The sequence below is a fragment of the Moschus berezovskii genome, chromosome 17, assembly GCF_049115385.1.
Source record: "Moschus berezovskii isolate FMDL1 chromosome 17, NW_MosBer_1.0, whole genome shotgun sequence".
NCBI lineage: Eukaryota > Metazoa > Chordata > Mammalia > Artiodactyla > Moschidae > Moschus > Moschus berezovskii.
In genome coordinates, this window is record NC_142476.1 from 70,846,043 (window position 1) to 70,860,325 (window position 14,283).

Below are 14,283 nucleotides of genomic sequence, written 5' to 3' on the forward strand. Positions count from 1 at the left end.
ACAAACAAAGCAAAAACACAAACCCAATCATCAGCAGACAGGATTACCACCTCAATCAGCCTTGCCCTCAGAGGAAAAACAAAGAAACAAACAAAAAAGTCAGCAGAAATCTCACCCTATATGAACCTTATACAAACCACTGGACCAACTCAGGAGGGCAGAAACCAAAAGGAAGAAAGAATTCAACCCTGAAGCCTGTGAAAAGGAGACCTCAAACATAGTAAGCTAAAAAAAAAATAATAATAATAATGAAAAGGCAGAGAAATACTACACAATTGAAGGAACAAACCAGAAACACAGAAGTCCAAATAAATGAAGAGGAAATAGGTAAGCTACCTGAAAAAGAATTCAGAATAATGATGGTAAAGATGATCAAAAACCTTGAAAACAAAATGGAGAAAATGCAAGAATCAGTTAACAAAGACCTACAAGAATTAAAGAATAAACAGACAGAGATAAACAACACAATTACTGGAATTAAAAATACTCTAGAAGGAATCAGTAGCAGAATATCTGAAGTAGAAGAACAAATCAGTGAGATATAAGATTTAAAATGGTGGAAATAACTTCTGAAGAGCAGAATAAAGCAAAAAGAATGAAAAGGGCTGAAGACAGTCTCAGAGACCTCTGGGACAATATCAAACACACCAACATGCGAATTATAGGGGTCCCAAAAGAAAAAGAGAAAAAGAAAGGGTATGAGAAAATTTTTGAATCTGAAAAGATTATAGTTGAAAATTTTCCCAACATGATAAAGGAAATGGTCAATCAAGTTGAAGAGGCGCAAAGAGTCCCATATAGGATACACCCAAGGAGAAACATGCCAAGACACATACTAACCAAACTAATAAAGACTAAACACAAAGAATATTAAAAGCAGCAAGGAAGAAGCAACAAGTAACATACAAGGGAAACCCATAGGCTTAACAGCTGATCTTTCAGCAGAAACTCTGCAGGCCAGAAGGGAACGGCAAGATATACTCAAAGTACTGAAAGGGAAAAATTTACAACCAAGATTAAGGTAACTGGCAAGGATCTCATTCAAAATTGATTGAGAAATAAAAAGCTTTTCAGACAGGCAAAAGTTAAGAGAATTCAGTACCACCAAACTAATGTTAAAGGGACTTACAGAGTCAAGAAATACAAGAGAAGAAAAAAGATCTGCAAATATCAACCCCAAACAATTAAGAAAATGGCAGTAGGAACATACATATCAATAACTACTTTAAATGCTCCAATCAAAAGACAGACTGACTGAATGGATAAAAAAGACAAGACCCCTATATATGCTGTCTACAAGAAACCCACTTCAGACCTAAAGACACACACAGACTGAAAATGAGAGAATGGAAAAATACATTTCATGCAAATGGGAAGCAAAAGAAAGCTGGAGTAGCAATCCTCATATCAGACAAAACAGACCTTAAAGTAAAGATTACAAGAGATAAAGATGGATACTACTAATGATCAACAGATCAATCCAAGAGGAAGACATAACAATTGTAAATATCTACACACCCAACATAGGAGCACCTCAATACATAAGACAAACACTAACAGATATAAAAGGAGAAACTGACTACCACAATCATAGTAGGAGATTTTAACACCCCACTTACACCAATGAACAGATCATCAAAACAGAAAATTACTAAGGAAACACAAGTCTTAAATGATACATTAGATGAGATGGATCTCATTGATATCTTCCGGACATTCCATCCAAATGCAGAAGAATACACGTTCTTCTCAAGTGCACAAGGAACATTCTCCAGGATAGACCACATCTTGGGTCACAAATCAAACCTCAGTAATTTGAAGAAAACTGAAATCATATCAAGCATCTTCTCTGACCACGAGGCTATGAGACTGGATATCAATTACAAGAAAAAAACTGTAAGAAATACAAACACATGGAGATTAAATAATATGTTTCTAAATAACCAATAGGTTATTGAAGAAATCAAAAAGGAAATAAAAATATTTCTAGAAACAAATGACAATGAAAACACGACAACTCAAAACCTATGGGATACAGCAAAAGCAGCTCTAAGATGGAATTATATAGCAATACAAACCAACCTCAAGAAATAAGAAAAACATCAAACAACGTAACTTTACACATAAAACTGGAACGAAGAAAAACAACAACAAGAAAATTTAAAGGAAAGAAAAGATCCAAGCAGAAATAAATGAAAAAAAAAATGAAAGAAACAATAGTAAAGATTAATAAAACTAAAAGCTAGTTCTCTGAGAAGATAAAACTGACAAATCTTTAGCCAGACTCATCAAGAAAAAAAAGAATCAAATCCACAAAATCAGAAATGAAAAAGGAGAGGTTACAACAAACAACGCAGGAATACAAAGGATTCTAAGGGACCATTATATACAAATATATGGCAATAAAATGGATAACCTGGAAGAAACGAATAGATTCAATTTTCCAAGACTGAACCAGAATGAAATAGAAATTATGAACAACCCAATTACAAGCACTGAAATTAAAGATGTGATCAAAAACCTACCAAAAAACAAAAGCCCAAGATTAGATGGCTTCACAGGAGAATTCTATCAAACATTTAAAAATGAGCTAATGCCTATCCTCCTAAAACTCTTTCAAAAAGTTGCAGAAGGAGGAACATAGCCAAACTCATCCTATGAGGCCATGGTCACCCTGATCCCAAAACCAGACAAAGACAATACAAAAAAAACTTCAGGCCTATATCACTGATGAACACAGATGCAAAAATCCTCAACAAAATTTTAGCAAACAGAATTCAGCAAAACATCAAAAAGATCATACACCATGATCAAGTTGGGTTTATTCCAGGGATGCAAGGATTCTTCAATATACACTAATCAATCAATGTGATATACCATATTAACAAATTAAAGATAAAAATCATATGATAATCAAAGGAAATGCAGAAAAAGCCTTTGATGAAATTCAGCACCCATTTATGATTTAAACTCTTCAAAAGTGGGCATAGAAGGAACCTACCTCAAAATAGTAAAGGCCATATATGATAAGCCTACAGTAAACATTATTGTCAATGGTGAAAAACTGAAAACACTCCCCCTAAGATCAGAAACAAGAAAGGGTGTCCACTTTCACCACTATTATTCAACATAGTTCTGGAAGTCCTAGCTACAGCAATCAGAGAAGAAAAAGAAATAAAACGAATCTAGATCGGAAAAGAAGTAAAGCTCTCACTGTGCAGATGATATGATACTGTACATAGAAAACCCTAAAGAGAGTATCAGAAAATTACTAGAGCTAATCAATGAATTCAGCAAAGTTGCAGGATACAAAATTCACAGAAATCACTTGCATTTATATATACTAACAATGAAAAATCAGAAAGAGAAAGTAAGGAATCAATCTCATTAACCACTGCAACAAAAAGAATTAATTATCTAGGAATAAACTTACCTAAGGACACTGGAAAAGACTCTGATGCTGGGAGGGATTGGGGGCGGGAGGAGAAGGGGACAACAGAGAATGAGATGGCTGGATGGCATCACCGACTCGATGGACATGAGTTTGGGTGAACTCCAGGAGTTGGTGATGGACAGGGAGGCCTGACGTGCTGTGATTCATGGGGTCGCAAAGAGTTGGACACGACTGAGCGACTGAACTGAATTGAAGGAGACAAAAGAACTGTACACTGCAAACTGTAAGACACTGATGAAAGAAATCAAAGACGACATAAACAGATGGAGAGATTATCCATGTCCCTGGGTAGGAAGAATCAATACTGTGAACATTACTATTCTACCAACTTCAATCTACAGATTCAACGTGATCCCTATCAAACTACCAAAGACATTTTTCACAGAACTAGAACAAAAGATTTCACAATTCATATGGAAACACAAAAGACCCCGAATAGCCAAAGCAGTCTTGAGAAAGAAGAATGGAGCTGGAGGAACCAACCTTCCTGACTTCAGATTATACTACAAAGTTACAGTCATCAAGACAGTATGGTATTGGCACAAAAACAGAAATATAGACCAATGGAACAAGATAGAAAGCCCAGAAATAAACCCATGCACCTATGGGTGCCTTATTTTTGACAAGGGAGGCAAGAATATACAATGGGGCAAAGACAGCCTCTTCAATAAATGGTGCTGGGAATACTAGACAATTACATGTAAAAAAATGAAACTGGAACACTTCCTAACACCATACACAAATATAAACTCAAAATGGATTAAAGACCTAAATGTAAGATCAGAAACTATAAAACTCTTGGAGGAAAACATAGGCAGAACCCTCGATGACATAAATCAAGATGCTCTATGATCCACCTCCCCAAGTAAACAAACGGGACCTGATTAAACTTAAAAGCTTTTTCACAGCAAAGGAAACTATAAGCAAGGTGAAAAGAAAACTCTCAGAATGGGAGAAAATAATAGAAAATGAAACAACTGACAAAGGATTAATTTCTAAAATACACAAGCAGCTCACACAACTCAATACCTGGAAAACAAACACCCAATCAAAAAGTGGGAAAAAGACCTAAACAGACATTTCTCCAAAGACATACAGATGGCTAACAAACACATGAAAAGATGCTCAACATCGCTCATTGTTAGACATATGCAAATCAAAACTACAATGAGATATCACCTCACCCCAGTCCGAATGGCCGTCATCAAAAAGTCAACAGACAATAAATGCTGGAGAGGGAATGGAGAAAAGGGACAGCTCTTGCATTGTTGGTGGGAATGTAAAGTGATACAGCCACTATGGAAGACAGTATGCTGCTGCTGCTAAGTCACTTCAGTCGTGTCCGATTCTGTGTGACCCCATAGATGGAAGCCCACCAGGCTCCCCCATCCCTGGGATTCTCCAGGCAAGAACACTGGAGTGGGTTGCCATTTCCTTCTCCAGTGTGTGAAAGTGAAAAGTGAAAGTGAAGTCACTCAGTCGTGTCCGACCCCTAGTGACCCCACAGACTGCAGCCCACCAGGCTCCTCCATCCACGGGATTCTCCAGGCAAGAGTACTGGAGTGGCTTGCCATTGCCTTCTCCGGGAAGACAGTATGGAGTCCTTAAAAAAACTAGGACTAAAACCACCATATGACCCAGCAATCCCACTCCCAGACATATACCCTGAGGAAACCACAGCTGAAAAAGAAACATGTATCCCATTGTTCATAGCAGCACTATTTACAATAGCTAGAACATGGAAGCGACCTAGATGCCCATTGACAGATGAATGGAAACAGAAGTTTTGATACATATACACAATGGAACATTACTCAGCCATAAAAAGGAACACATCTGAGTCAGTTCTGATGAGGTGGATGAACCTAGAACCTATTATATAGAGTGAAGTGAGTCAGAAAGAGAAAGGGAAACATCGTATTCTAATGCACATATATGGAATCTAGAAAAATGGTACCGAAGGATTTACTTACAGGGCAGCAATGGAGAAACAGACATGGAGGATAGAGTTACGGACATGGGGAGAGGGGAGGAGAGGCTGAGATGTATGGGAAGAGTGACATGGAAACTTACATTACCATGTGTAAAATAGATAGCCAACGGGAATTTGCTGTATGGCTCAGGAAACTCAAACAGGGGCTCTATCAACAGAGAGGGGTGGGATAAGGAGGGAGACAGGAGGGAAGTTCAAAAGGGAGGGGATATATGTATACTTATGGCTGATTCATACTGAGGTTTGACAGAAAACAACAAAATTCTGTAAAGCAATTATCCTTCAATAAAAAAATAAACTAATTTTAAAAAGTAGGAATAAAAAGAAAAAAAAAGAAAGATGCCTCCTGGCAGAACAGACTGTACATGGAGTGAGAGCCCTCTAGAATTGCTGGAGGGCTGAGGAGGGGACTCTGGAGTGGTCAGTTAAGGGCAAGTCGGGCACTGGTCCTCTAGGGAAGCCACTACCTGGGCCTGGAGGGGACTAGGAGGCCACCAGTGGAACTGCTAAATTAAAACACGCACTGTCAGTGCATCAGAAAAATAAGGAGTAATGCATCTAGGTAGGGGGGACATCCGATAAACCAAAAATAACACGTTAGCAGTGGGAGGATCTGGGTGGTGTCTATATGTATATTCACTCTACAATACTTCGAACTCTTACATATCCTTGAAAAGGCTAATTGAACAAAATTAAACAAATGAACAAAATAACAGACTTGTAGCCTCTCTCTATAGCTGCTATTACTCTAACTGGCCCTTTAGATGGCTGTGGGGTGACTGGACACTGGAAGGGCGAGTCTGGCCCCTGCACAGGCTCACCTGCCGTGACCATGGAGCTGGAGCTGTGGGAGATCAACTTTCTTACCTGTCATCACCGCATCTGCCATCAGCAACGTCCCAAACAGCAGGAAGATGGCCCCCAACTCGCCCCTCCTTGCTATCTTTTCTGCAATTCTTGAAAGTGTGCTTTAATTTGAAGAAAATTAGTCTGACTCCTTAATTCAAGGAAATCTAAGGATCACAGTTCTTAGCTTCCTAGTGTCTACAGTTTAGGGATACACAGAAGGAAATCATACAGAGTGAAGTTAAGTGGGACAGAGAAAGACAGTTATATGATATCACTTACCTGTGTAATGTAAAAAAAAAGTCACAAATCAACTTATATACAAAACAGAAATAGAGTCACAGATGTAGAAAACCAACTTATGGTTACCAGAGGGGAAAGGGGAAGGAGGGATACATTGTGAGATTAGCACTGACATATACACACTACTATATATAAAATGGATAACTGATAAGGACCTGCTATATAGCACAGAGAAGTCTACTTGATACTTTGCAATGACCTATATGGGAAAAGAATCCAACTATACTTCAGTAAAAATTTAAATAAATAAAATATATACTTAAAAAAAAAAGAAGATCACAGCATCTGGTCTTATCACTTCATGGCAAACAGATGGAGAAAATATGGAAACAATGTCAGATTTCATTTTTGTGGGCTCCAAAATTACTGTGGACAATGACTGCAGCCATGAAATTAAAAGACGCTTGCTCTTTGCAAGAAACGCAACGACAAACCTAGACAGCGTATTAAGAAGCAGAAACTTCACTTTGCCATCAAAGGTCCATCTAGTCAAAAGCTATGGTTTTTCCAGTAGTCATGCGCGGATATGAGAGCTGGACCATAAAAGAAGGCTGAGCACTGAAGAACTGATGCTTTTGAACTGTGGTGCTGGAGAAGACTCTTGAGAGTCCCTTGGACTGCAAAGTGATCAAACCAGTCAATCCTAAAGGAAATCAACTCTGAATATTCATGAGAAGGACTTACGCTCAAGCTGAAACTCCAATACATCTGATGTGAAGGGCCAACTCACTGGGAAAGACCCTGATGCTGGGAAAGACTGAAGGCAGGAGGAGAAGGGGGTGACAGAGGATGAAGATGGTTGGATGGCAGCACCAACTCAATGGACATGAGTTTGAGCAAACTCCAGGAGATAGTGAAGGACAGGGAAGCCTGGCGTGCTGCAGTCCACGGGGATGCAAAGAGTCAGACACGACTGAGCAAGTGAACAACCACCCTTCAACCCACTGCATATATCCAATCAATCCATCAATTTACAAAATGAGGATACCTAAACCCTTTCCCAGAAAGCTACTGGTAAATGTAACTGTCAAAATGAGAGAGAGAGCCAAGAGAAAAGATATTTAGTCCCAGAAACAGAGGCTACTGCACAGGAAAGAGACAAAGGGAATTCCCAAGACAGTGATAAAGCAGAGCTGAAAACAGACAGTGCATACCAGGTAAAAAACAATCAGTCTGGATTGTAGCAGGATGACCATGAAAAAAGTAGTACTAAGAAGGGTTTAAGAATTCTTTTTGCAGAGCATAGGAAGGCTCTGGTGCATAAACTAAGCAAATGAGAAGAGGCAGCCATTAATTCCAGGAAAACAAAAACTATAAGGAAATAAGTTAAAGAAAGAAAATAATATTACCGTACATTACTTTGCACAGCAATGAACAATGTTTACAATGAATATTGATTCAGCCAAAATATGAATATATCATATTAGAAAGACAAAGTATGCGATGTATGGGGGTGAAGGAATGTTAAGAATGCCAATTCTTTATCTTCCATTAAAGATAATAATATTGAGAGTGAGCTAGTATAAACATTATTTAATATACGGAGGTAAATACCAGTAGAAAGATCTACTACTTTGGGGTGAGGGAATGGAACAAGGGGTAGAGGCAGATGGTCAAAGATACTGGCTATTTTATTTTGAAACTGCGTTCCCATTGCTCTGAAAACAAAATTAAACAAAATATAATGATGCAGGAAAAAAGAAAAGGTTCTGAGAAAAGGAATTTGTTCAGGGCCATGACACAGTTAAGAAATATTTGTCACAATGTCTCAAAGTTTCTAATAGCTTGCAAGAGTATGAAAATTCTTATAACAGGGTTCTTCAAAAAACAATAAGTTTCCAAAGTCCTAAGTCTTCCTACAGAGTCTTCCTAAAGAGTCAAAGGAAACCACACACACCACCAACAGCACTCCTGAAGTATGCTGACTAACAGATCCACCCTCTATGTTACATTATTATAACTCTGCCCAGCTTTTGCTTATTGTAACACTACTGGCTCCTTTTCATTTTTGAACTTTATAATATCACAACCATAAATGACTTGTGTAACCAGGTAAAGAAGTTCAAGATATAATCCACACTGGTTATCTGGGAAGATACCTGCCAGAGAATCCAGTCTGTAGGTGAATGGACCCTAAAGATTGCACAATATTAGGAATATGCGATTAAAAGCCTGTGCTCTGAATACACCCAGAGAGGGACAATGAGCAGCTTCCATAAAAACTCTTCTGTCAAGCTTGTATGAGGAGAGGAGAGGCTATCAGGAAAACGTGTAGCAGCAAGGGTGCTGGGACAAGGTGAAAGAGAAAAGGGAAATCTTATTCTCTACTTAATATCCTTCTTTATCTAGTTCATTCATGTCTGACTCATTGGCACACCAAATCTATTTCCACTTTGGCCTTCCCTCCTCTTCAGTTGCCTTAAAAGTCCACCTACTTCAACTAGACACAGACTAAACTGCTCTTATGTCCTAAATGAACATTGGCTACTTTGAAATTCTCCCCACAAATAGGGACAGCCACTTAATTACAGCTGTTATAGTCAGTGTAACTGAAAATAACGCACAGTCTAAACGACCAATTTAGAATCTCTATGTTGTCATGCTAATCTTATTTACTTATTTCCTTGAGGTCGTGTGTCTACCTGAATTGTAAACCTTTAAAAGATGTAAGGATAGCACCAGGAACAAATAGGTACTTAATGTTTTCCTATAAATGTATGAAAACAAACATTTTTAAAAGAAAAAAAAAATGTGCCAGGGTAACCACTGGTGGAGGGTAGGTAGCTCTAGAAATAAATTTTTAAAGCCAAGCCACTTTGGTTAACATCTCAAGCAGTTTTTGACCTTGTCCCAGATTACTACCATGCCTGTGAGCACTGAAGTAGGAAAAATCAAAGGTCAAGGGCAAAAAAGCAAATGGTAACAAAGAAAATACAATGATGCCACTGAAAAGAATCCTTCATGTATTTTCATAACTCATGAAAACATTAATCCCAAAGCAAAAACAAATGCTTCTATTAAAAGTTATTTTGAAACCAACAAGGAAAAGGGGGGGAAAAATCTTCCTTTTCAATCAGCTCTTTCTCATTCAATGCTGCTCGATCTTTCTCCAATTTTTACAGTAAAACACTCTTATCATGAGTGAGGACAGTCTGTTAAGACTTTTTAACTAAAAAGTATAAATGCCCAATCATAGCATTCATGTCTTCATAATTACTTCTGACAAACTTTAAAAGGCAACACTAGTGAGCACACTTACATAAATATGCAAAATGTGAGTCCTTTTGACATTCAGAAGACAGATCAAATTCAAACAGCTTAGAAAACTTCTGTCAAAATTAGATAAAATGGCAACTTAATCAAGAAACTTGAAGAATACTTCAACTCTAGAAGAGCATGAAATTCCTAAATGCTCTTGCCAGAGTTTCTATTGTTTTCCCAAAATACAAACAAAAACTTATGATAGAAACTCTAGCTTCCTGATTGAAGTTCTCTTTATTGGCAACAGAAATCAAGCCTTCAAATACAACTATGTACTTTGCTTTAATTTAAAAAGTAAATAAGCCCTTTCAAGAGTAAAGCACATTTCAGAACCTTTCACCTGGTACAATAAAAAGAAAGCTATTGTGATTCATAGGTCAGAGGGCTGGAGAAGCGGAGCTACATGCCAAAGATCATGAAAAGCATTTACGTTCTTTATCTCCCAACCAGCTGAGTAGCATCAAAGCTGCCTCAGTCCAAGGATGAGTTCCCATCATACTTCCTAAAGCTCCAGTTCTTCATTTTAGGAATTATGCACCATGTCAATTACCACTGTGGGTTAACAGTCTCAATTGAAGCTGTATCCCTCACTTGGCCTTCTATTCTACAAAATGCACAAAATGCAGGATTTCAGAAAGGAGACTGTCCTATCTCTAAAAAATTTACCTAAATCTACCAGTTCCTAAGTTTTAACAGCAAGGCCCTGGCATCTGTAACTGGCAACTTCCATACTGAATAAGTCATCATGAGACATAAGAATACAGAGTTAAAGTAGGCTGTGGGCATGTGGAAATCTTAATAACATCTGAAAAGAAAAATTATTAATTCTATAGTATGCTTTTTTTTTTTTAATTTGGCTGCGTCGGGTCTTGGTTGTGGCACTCAGGTATAGTATGCTTTTCAACCTCTAAACTCTAAGAGCTGACATCTATCTGATGTGCTGAACCCTGTGTAAAAGTCTTACCTGTTTGGCTTTTGAGTTCTTCCCAGCAGAATTCTTCTCACTTGCACTTCCGTCCATCCCTCTCAGAACACTGATGAAGTCCTTCTTGGAAACCGAGGATATTAACTTAGCTCGTTTTCTAATAGAGCCTCCAGCTTCTTTAACCTTTTCATCTACATTCTTTTGATGCTTTTGAACTGCATTAAATAACTGCACCACACCCCTATGGAACACAAATTACCAGAATAATGTCATTAAATAACAATTACACTAGAACACAAATTCGTGAGGACAAGCGCGACCTATTTTCACTGCTCAGAAAAGAGGCAATCATCTAATACGTGCTCAAGTGAAAAGCACGGAATAAATCTGAAAAGTGAACATACATTTCAATGAAATTGAATATAAGTATCTGAATAGAGAATAAATACATGTGAGTTGATTTGTGGTTTTTCTCAACTTCAATCTTTCTAAATCAACTTCTGAACCAACAGCTACTTCTCAAAATCTAATCATATAATGGCTGAAAACTTTAAGTGTCAATAGGATGAGCACAGGCTTTACAGTTAGCTATCTGATTATCTGACGCTAGAAAGATCTCCTGGATCTTGATTTTACCTGTAAATGGCAAAAATAATACTTAAGAAGCTTAGAAAGTATTCAGCTACTTTACCTGCAAGTCTTATGATATAAAACTAATTTTTTAAAAAGTTTATTTGAAGTACTTTGTTCTGAAGTTAAACTCATTGAAATTCTCAAGATTAAGACTTTACAGTAGTCACAGGTTACATGTAACAAGTGAACACACAACATACAGCCAGAACAATGTTGCAGTGTGCTCCAAGTTTAAAATACACACTAGATTTTAAAGACAGTATGAGAAAAAATTTTTTTATTTCATTAATACTTGTTTTATATTTATTACATGTTGAAATAATTTGAATACACAGAGTTAAAATTTATCATTGACTTTAATTTCACTTCTTTACTTTTTTCAAGGAGGCGCTCAGAAAATTTTAAGTTGCATGTGTGGCTCACACTGGATTTCTAGTCGATTTCTACTGTCCAGCACTGCTTTACACCATCGACACCCTCTCTAGCTCTAAGCTTCTATCACCTATTCATGTTCCTGCTATAAACATCAACAGTGGAGGCAATCCGCCACAGGTGCTGAGCATCCCTGCACGTTCTTGCTGGGTTCTGAAGAGCACAAGGCCTGGCTGCTCTTAACCAGGTCGTTTCTCAGGGTTGTGTCTGCGGTACGCAACCTTGAGAGATGAGGTAATGTCTCCCCCCAGACAAAGAGCAGGCTTGTTACCATTCCCCATTAAAGCAATGGATCCCCAGGTACAGAGTTCCTCTCCTGTAACACAACCCACCGCACGCACAGGCATCCGTCGAGGGCACCTGCGCCACCCCTGGGGACACAGGGAACCGGTGGGAATGTGGAGCTTTGGCTACGGCTTCAGCTGTGAAGACAGTCCTTTGTCTCTGACCTACAAGCGTCTTGTCCTCTGGCAGCATCTGAGAAATCTTACCAACCTAGCTTATTTGTTTATAAGATGGGAAAAATTCCATACACTTCACAGCAGGGCTGGGACCACGGTGCTGAGAGGGAGATGCCCCGGGTATAAAATGTAAGGGGCACTTACTCTCTGGCACCAATCCTGTACTCTTCTCAGCTCTGCGTGGGTATTAATTCATTTAATTCTCAGAGAAATCCTATAGCATAGGTATAACGTTCTCGCTTGTTTCCACGGATAAATAAACTGAAACAGAAGGAAATTAAGTAACTGCCCAGGGACACCCAGATGGTAAGTCAGCGCTGGGATCGGTTAGCAGTCTGGCTCTGCTCTCACTCCCTCACCCATCCGGCCTCACTGGCTCTCCATCCAACACCCAGATGGATTGCTGTAGGCAGCTAGGAAGTTAAAAGGGATTTCACTGAATGTAACTGTTGTATTCTTTAAATGGTAATCCAACTGCTACCTCCTTCATGGAGCCTTCCTCAACTCCATACACAATCTCCCATCAGATGTTCCCAACTCACAGGATACATCTTTACTCCCAAAGAGATTAGAACCTCCACAGATAAGCGGGCAAGGACCATGCAGCAGCCACCAGATTCTATTCATTTCCGGGCACAGAGGATATCAACTAAATGTTGGTGCCAATATTAAAAAAAAAAAAAGTGCTGAGTGAAAGGAGCACACGAAGCTGCTATAATGTGTAATTTGTTAGGTCATAAATATAGTGCAAGATAACAACAATCACCTCGTGCCATAAATTTAGATAATCAGCCTAAGAGAAACACAGGTAGAGGTCTGATTATAATGTTCTCGTGATCATAAAACACAAGACGACCGAAATAAGTTCATACCAAATATACACTTAGCCCATTAGACTCTTGCCTCACAAGACCTCCAAAATCTGTGGCTGAATCCAGTATTAGGTAGGCAGGCTGAGATATAAATCACCTGGCTCTGACCAGGCAGAGCTTAAGAATCAAACCTCGTCAGAAATGGATCACTACAAAGCTTTAGTGCACTTAGTTTTTAAAGGGCAAGAACACTGTCTTACCTCGTAGCAATTCTCTGAAGATTTCTCTCCGTTTCTTTGTCTTTGACAACATCTGGCTTTACTCTGCACATCATTTCCCATTCCCGCTTCTTATCAAGCTGTGTTATAAATAGTGTTATGTGAAAGAATATTAGGCATTTTTGAAAGTGCAGCACACTTTGATATGATACTCTGTGAAAGGACAAAGGTAATAAATCATTCAAGCTTTAGTTTGTCATAGGGCCTTTCAGAAACCCACCCTTTCGGGGGTCGGCTCCAGGAGCCTGCGGTTAGCGCTTGGCATGTCATGTGAGAGGCACCAAGTGAGCAGCCGGCAGGCTCTCCGACAGCAGGGGCCTGGAGCACCGCCAGTGTGAGGGGCCAGCAGGGCCAGGCTGGGGGTGAGGGAGCCCCATGCCCAACCTGCCATCACAAGAAGCCTCAGAGGGCAGCATCAGCAAGATGCCAAACCACCCTCTTCCGTAACCACGACTTTAAGCACTGCTTCTCTTTATTTTTAGAACCTGACTTCCCCAGTGGCCGGAACTTGTATCAGCTTTTAAAAGAGCAGCATGGTGTCCTACTAGCGCTGTAATAAATAGAGCCTATTTAAACAGTGACTGTTCTTTTTCCTCTTATGGCACATCTGACCACTGTCCTTGCCGTACATGGCTTATCAGTCACAAACTACAGCAAGCTGACTCTGAGATAACGCAGATATAGAAATGGATTAGGAAATAAGAATATCCCACAGACAACAACATCTCATTCAAAACTGTTCTCAGGGGGGTTTCCTGATCTCAGGTCCTTGATTTGATACACTTGCTTCTCCAGGTCCCCTGCTCAGGTCAACATATCACCAAACATCAAATATAATGAATACGATGAACTAATTATCAAGAAGCTGGTAATAAGCGTCAAAAT

The 14,283-nt window shown here is 39.0% G+C and overlaps 1 protein-coding gene across 1 annotated transcript in view; it reads right to left on the minus strand.

The window, feature by feature from the left end:
- RRP15 (ribosomal RNA processing 15 homolog) overlaps positions 1-14,283 on the minus strand; it is a 61,529-nt gene that overhangs the window by 34,255 nt on the left and 12,991 nt on the right. The window contains exons 3-4 of the mRNA XM_055419886.2: positions 13,381-13,478; positions 10,822-11,023 (exon numbers count right to left, since the gene is read on the minus strand). Coding sequence (XP_055275861.2) covers positions 10,822-11,023; positions 13,381-13,478 — 300 coding nt within the window. The remainder of the gene's footprint in view (positions 1-10,821; positions 11,024-13,380; positions 13,479-14,283) is intronic.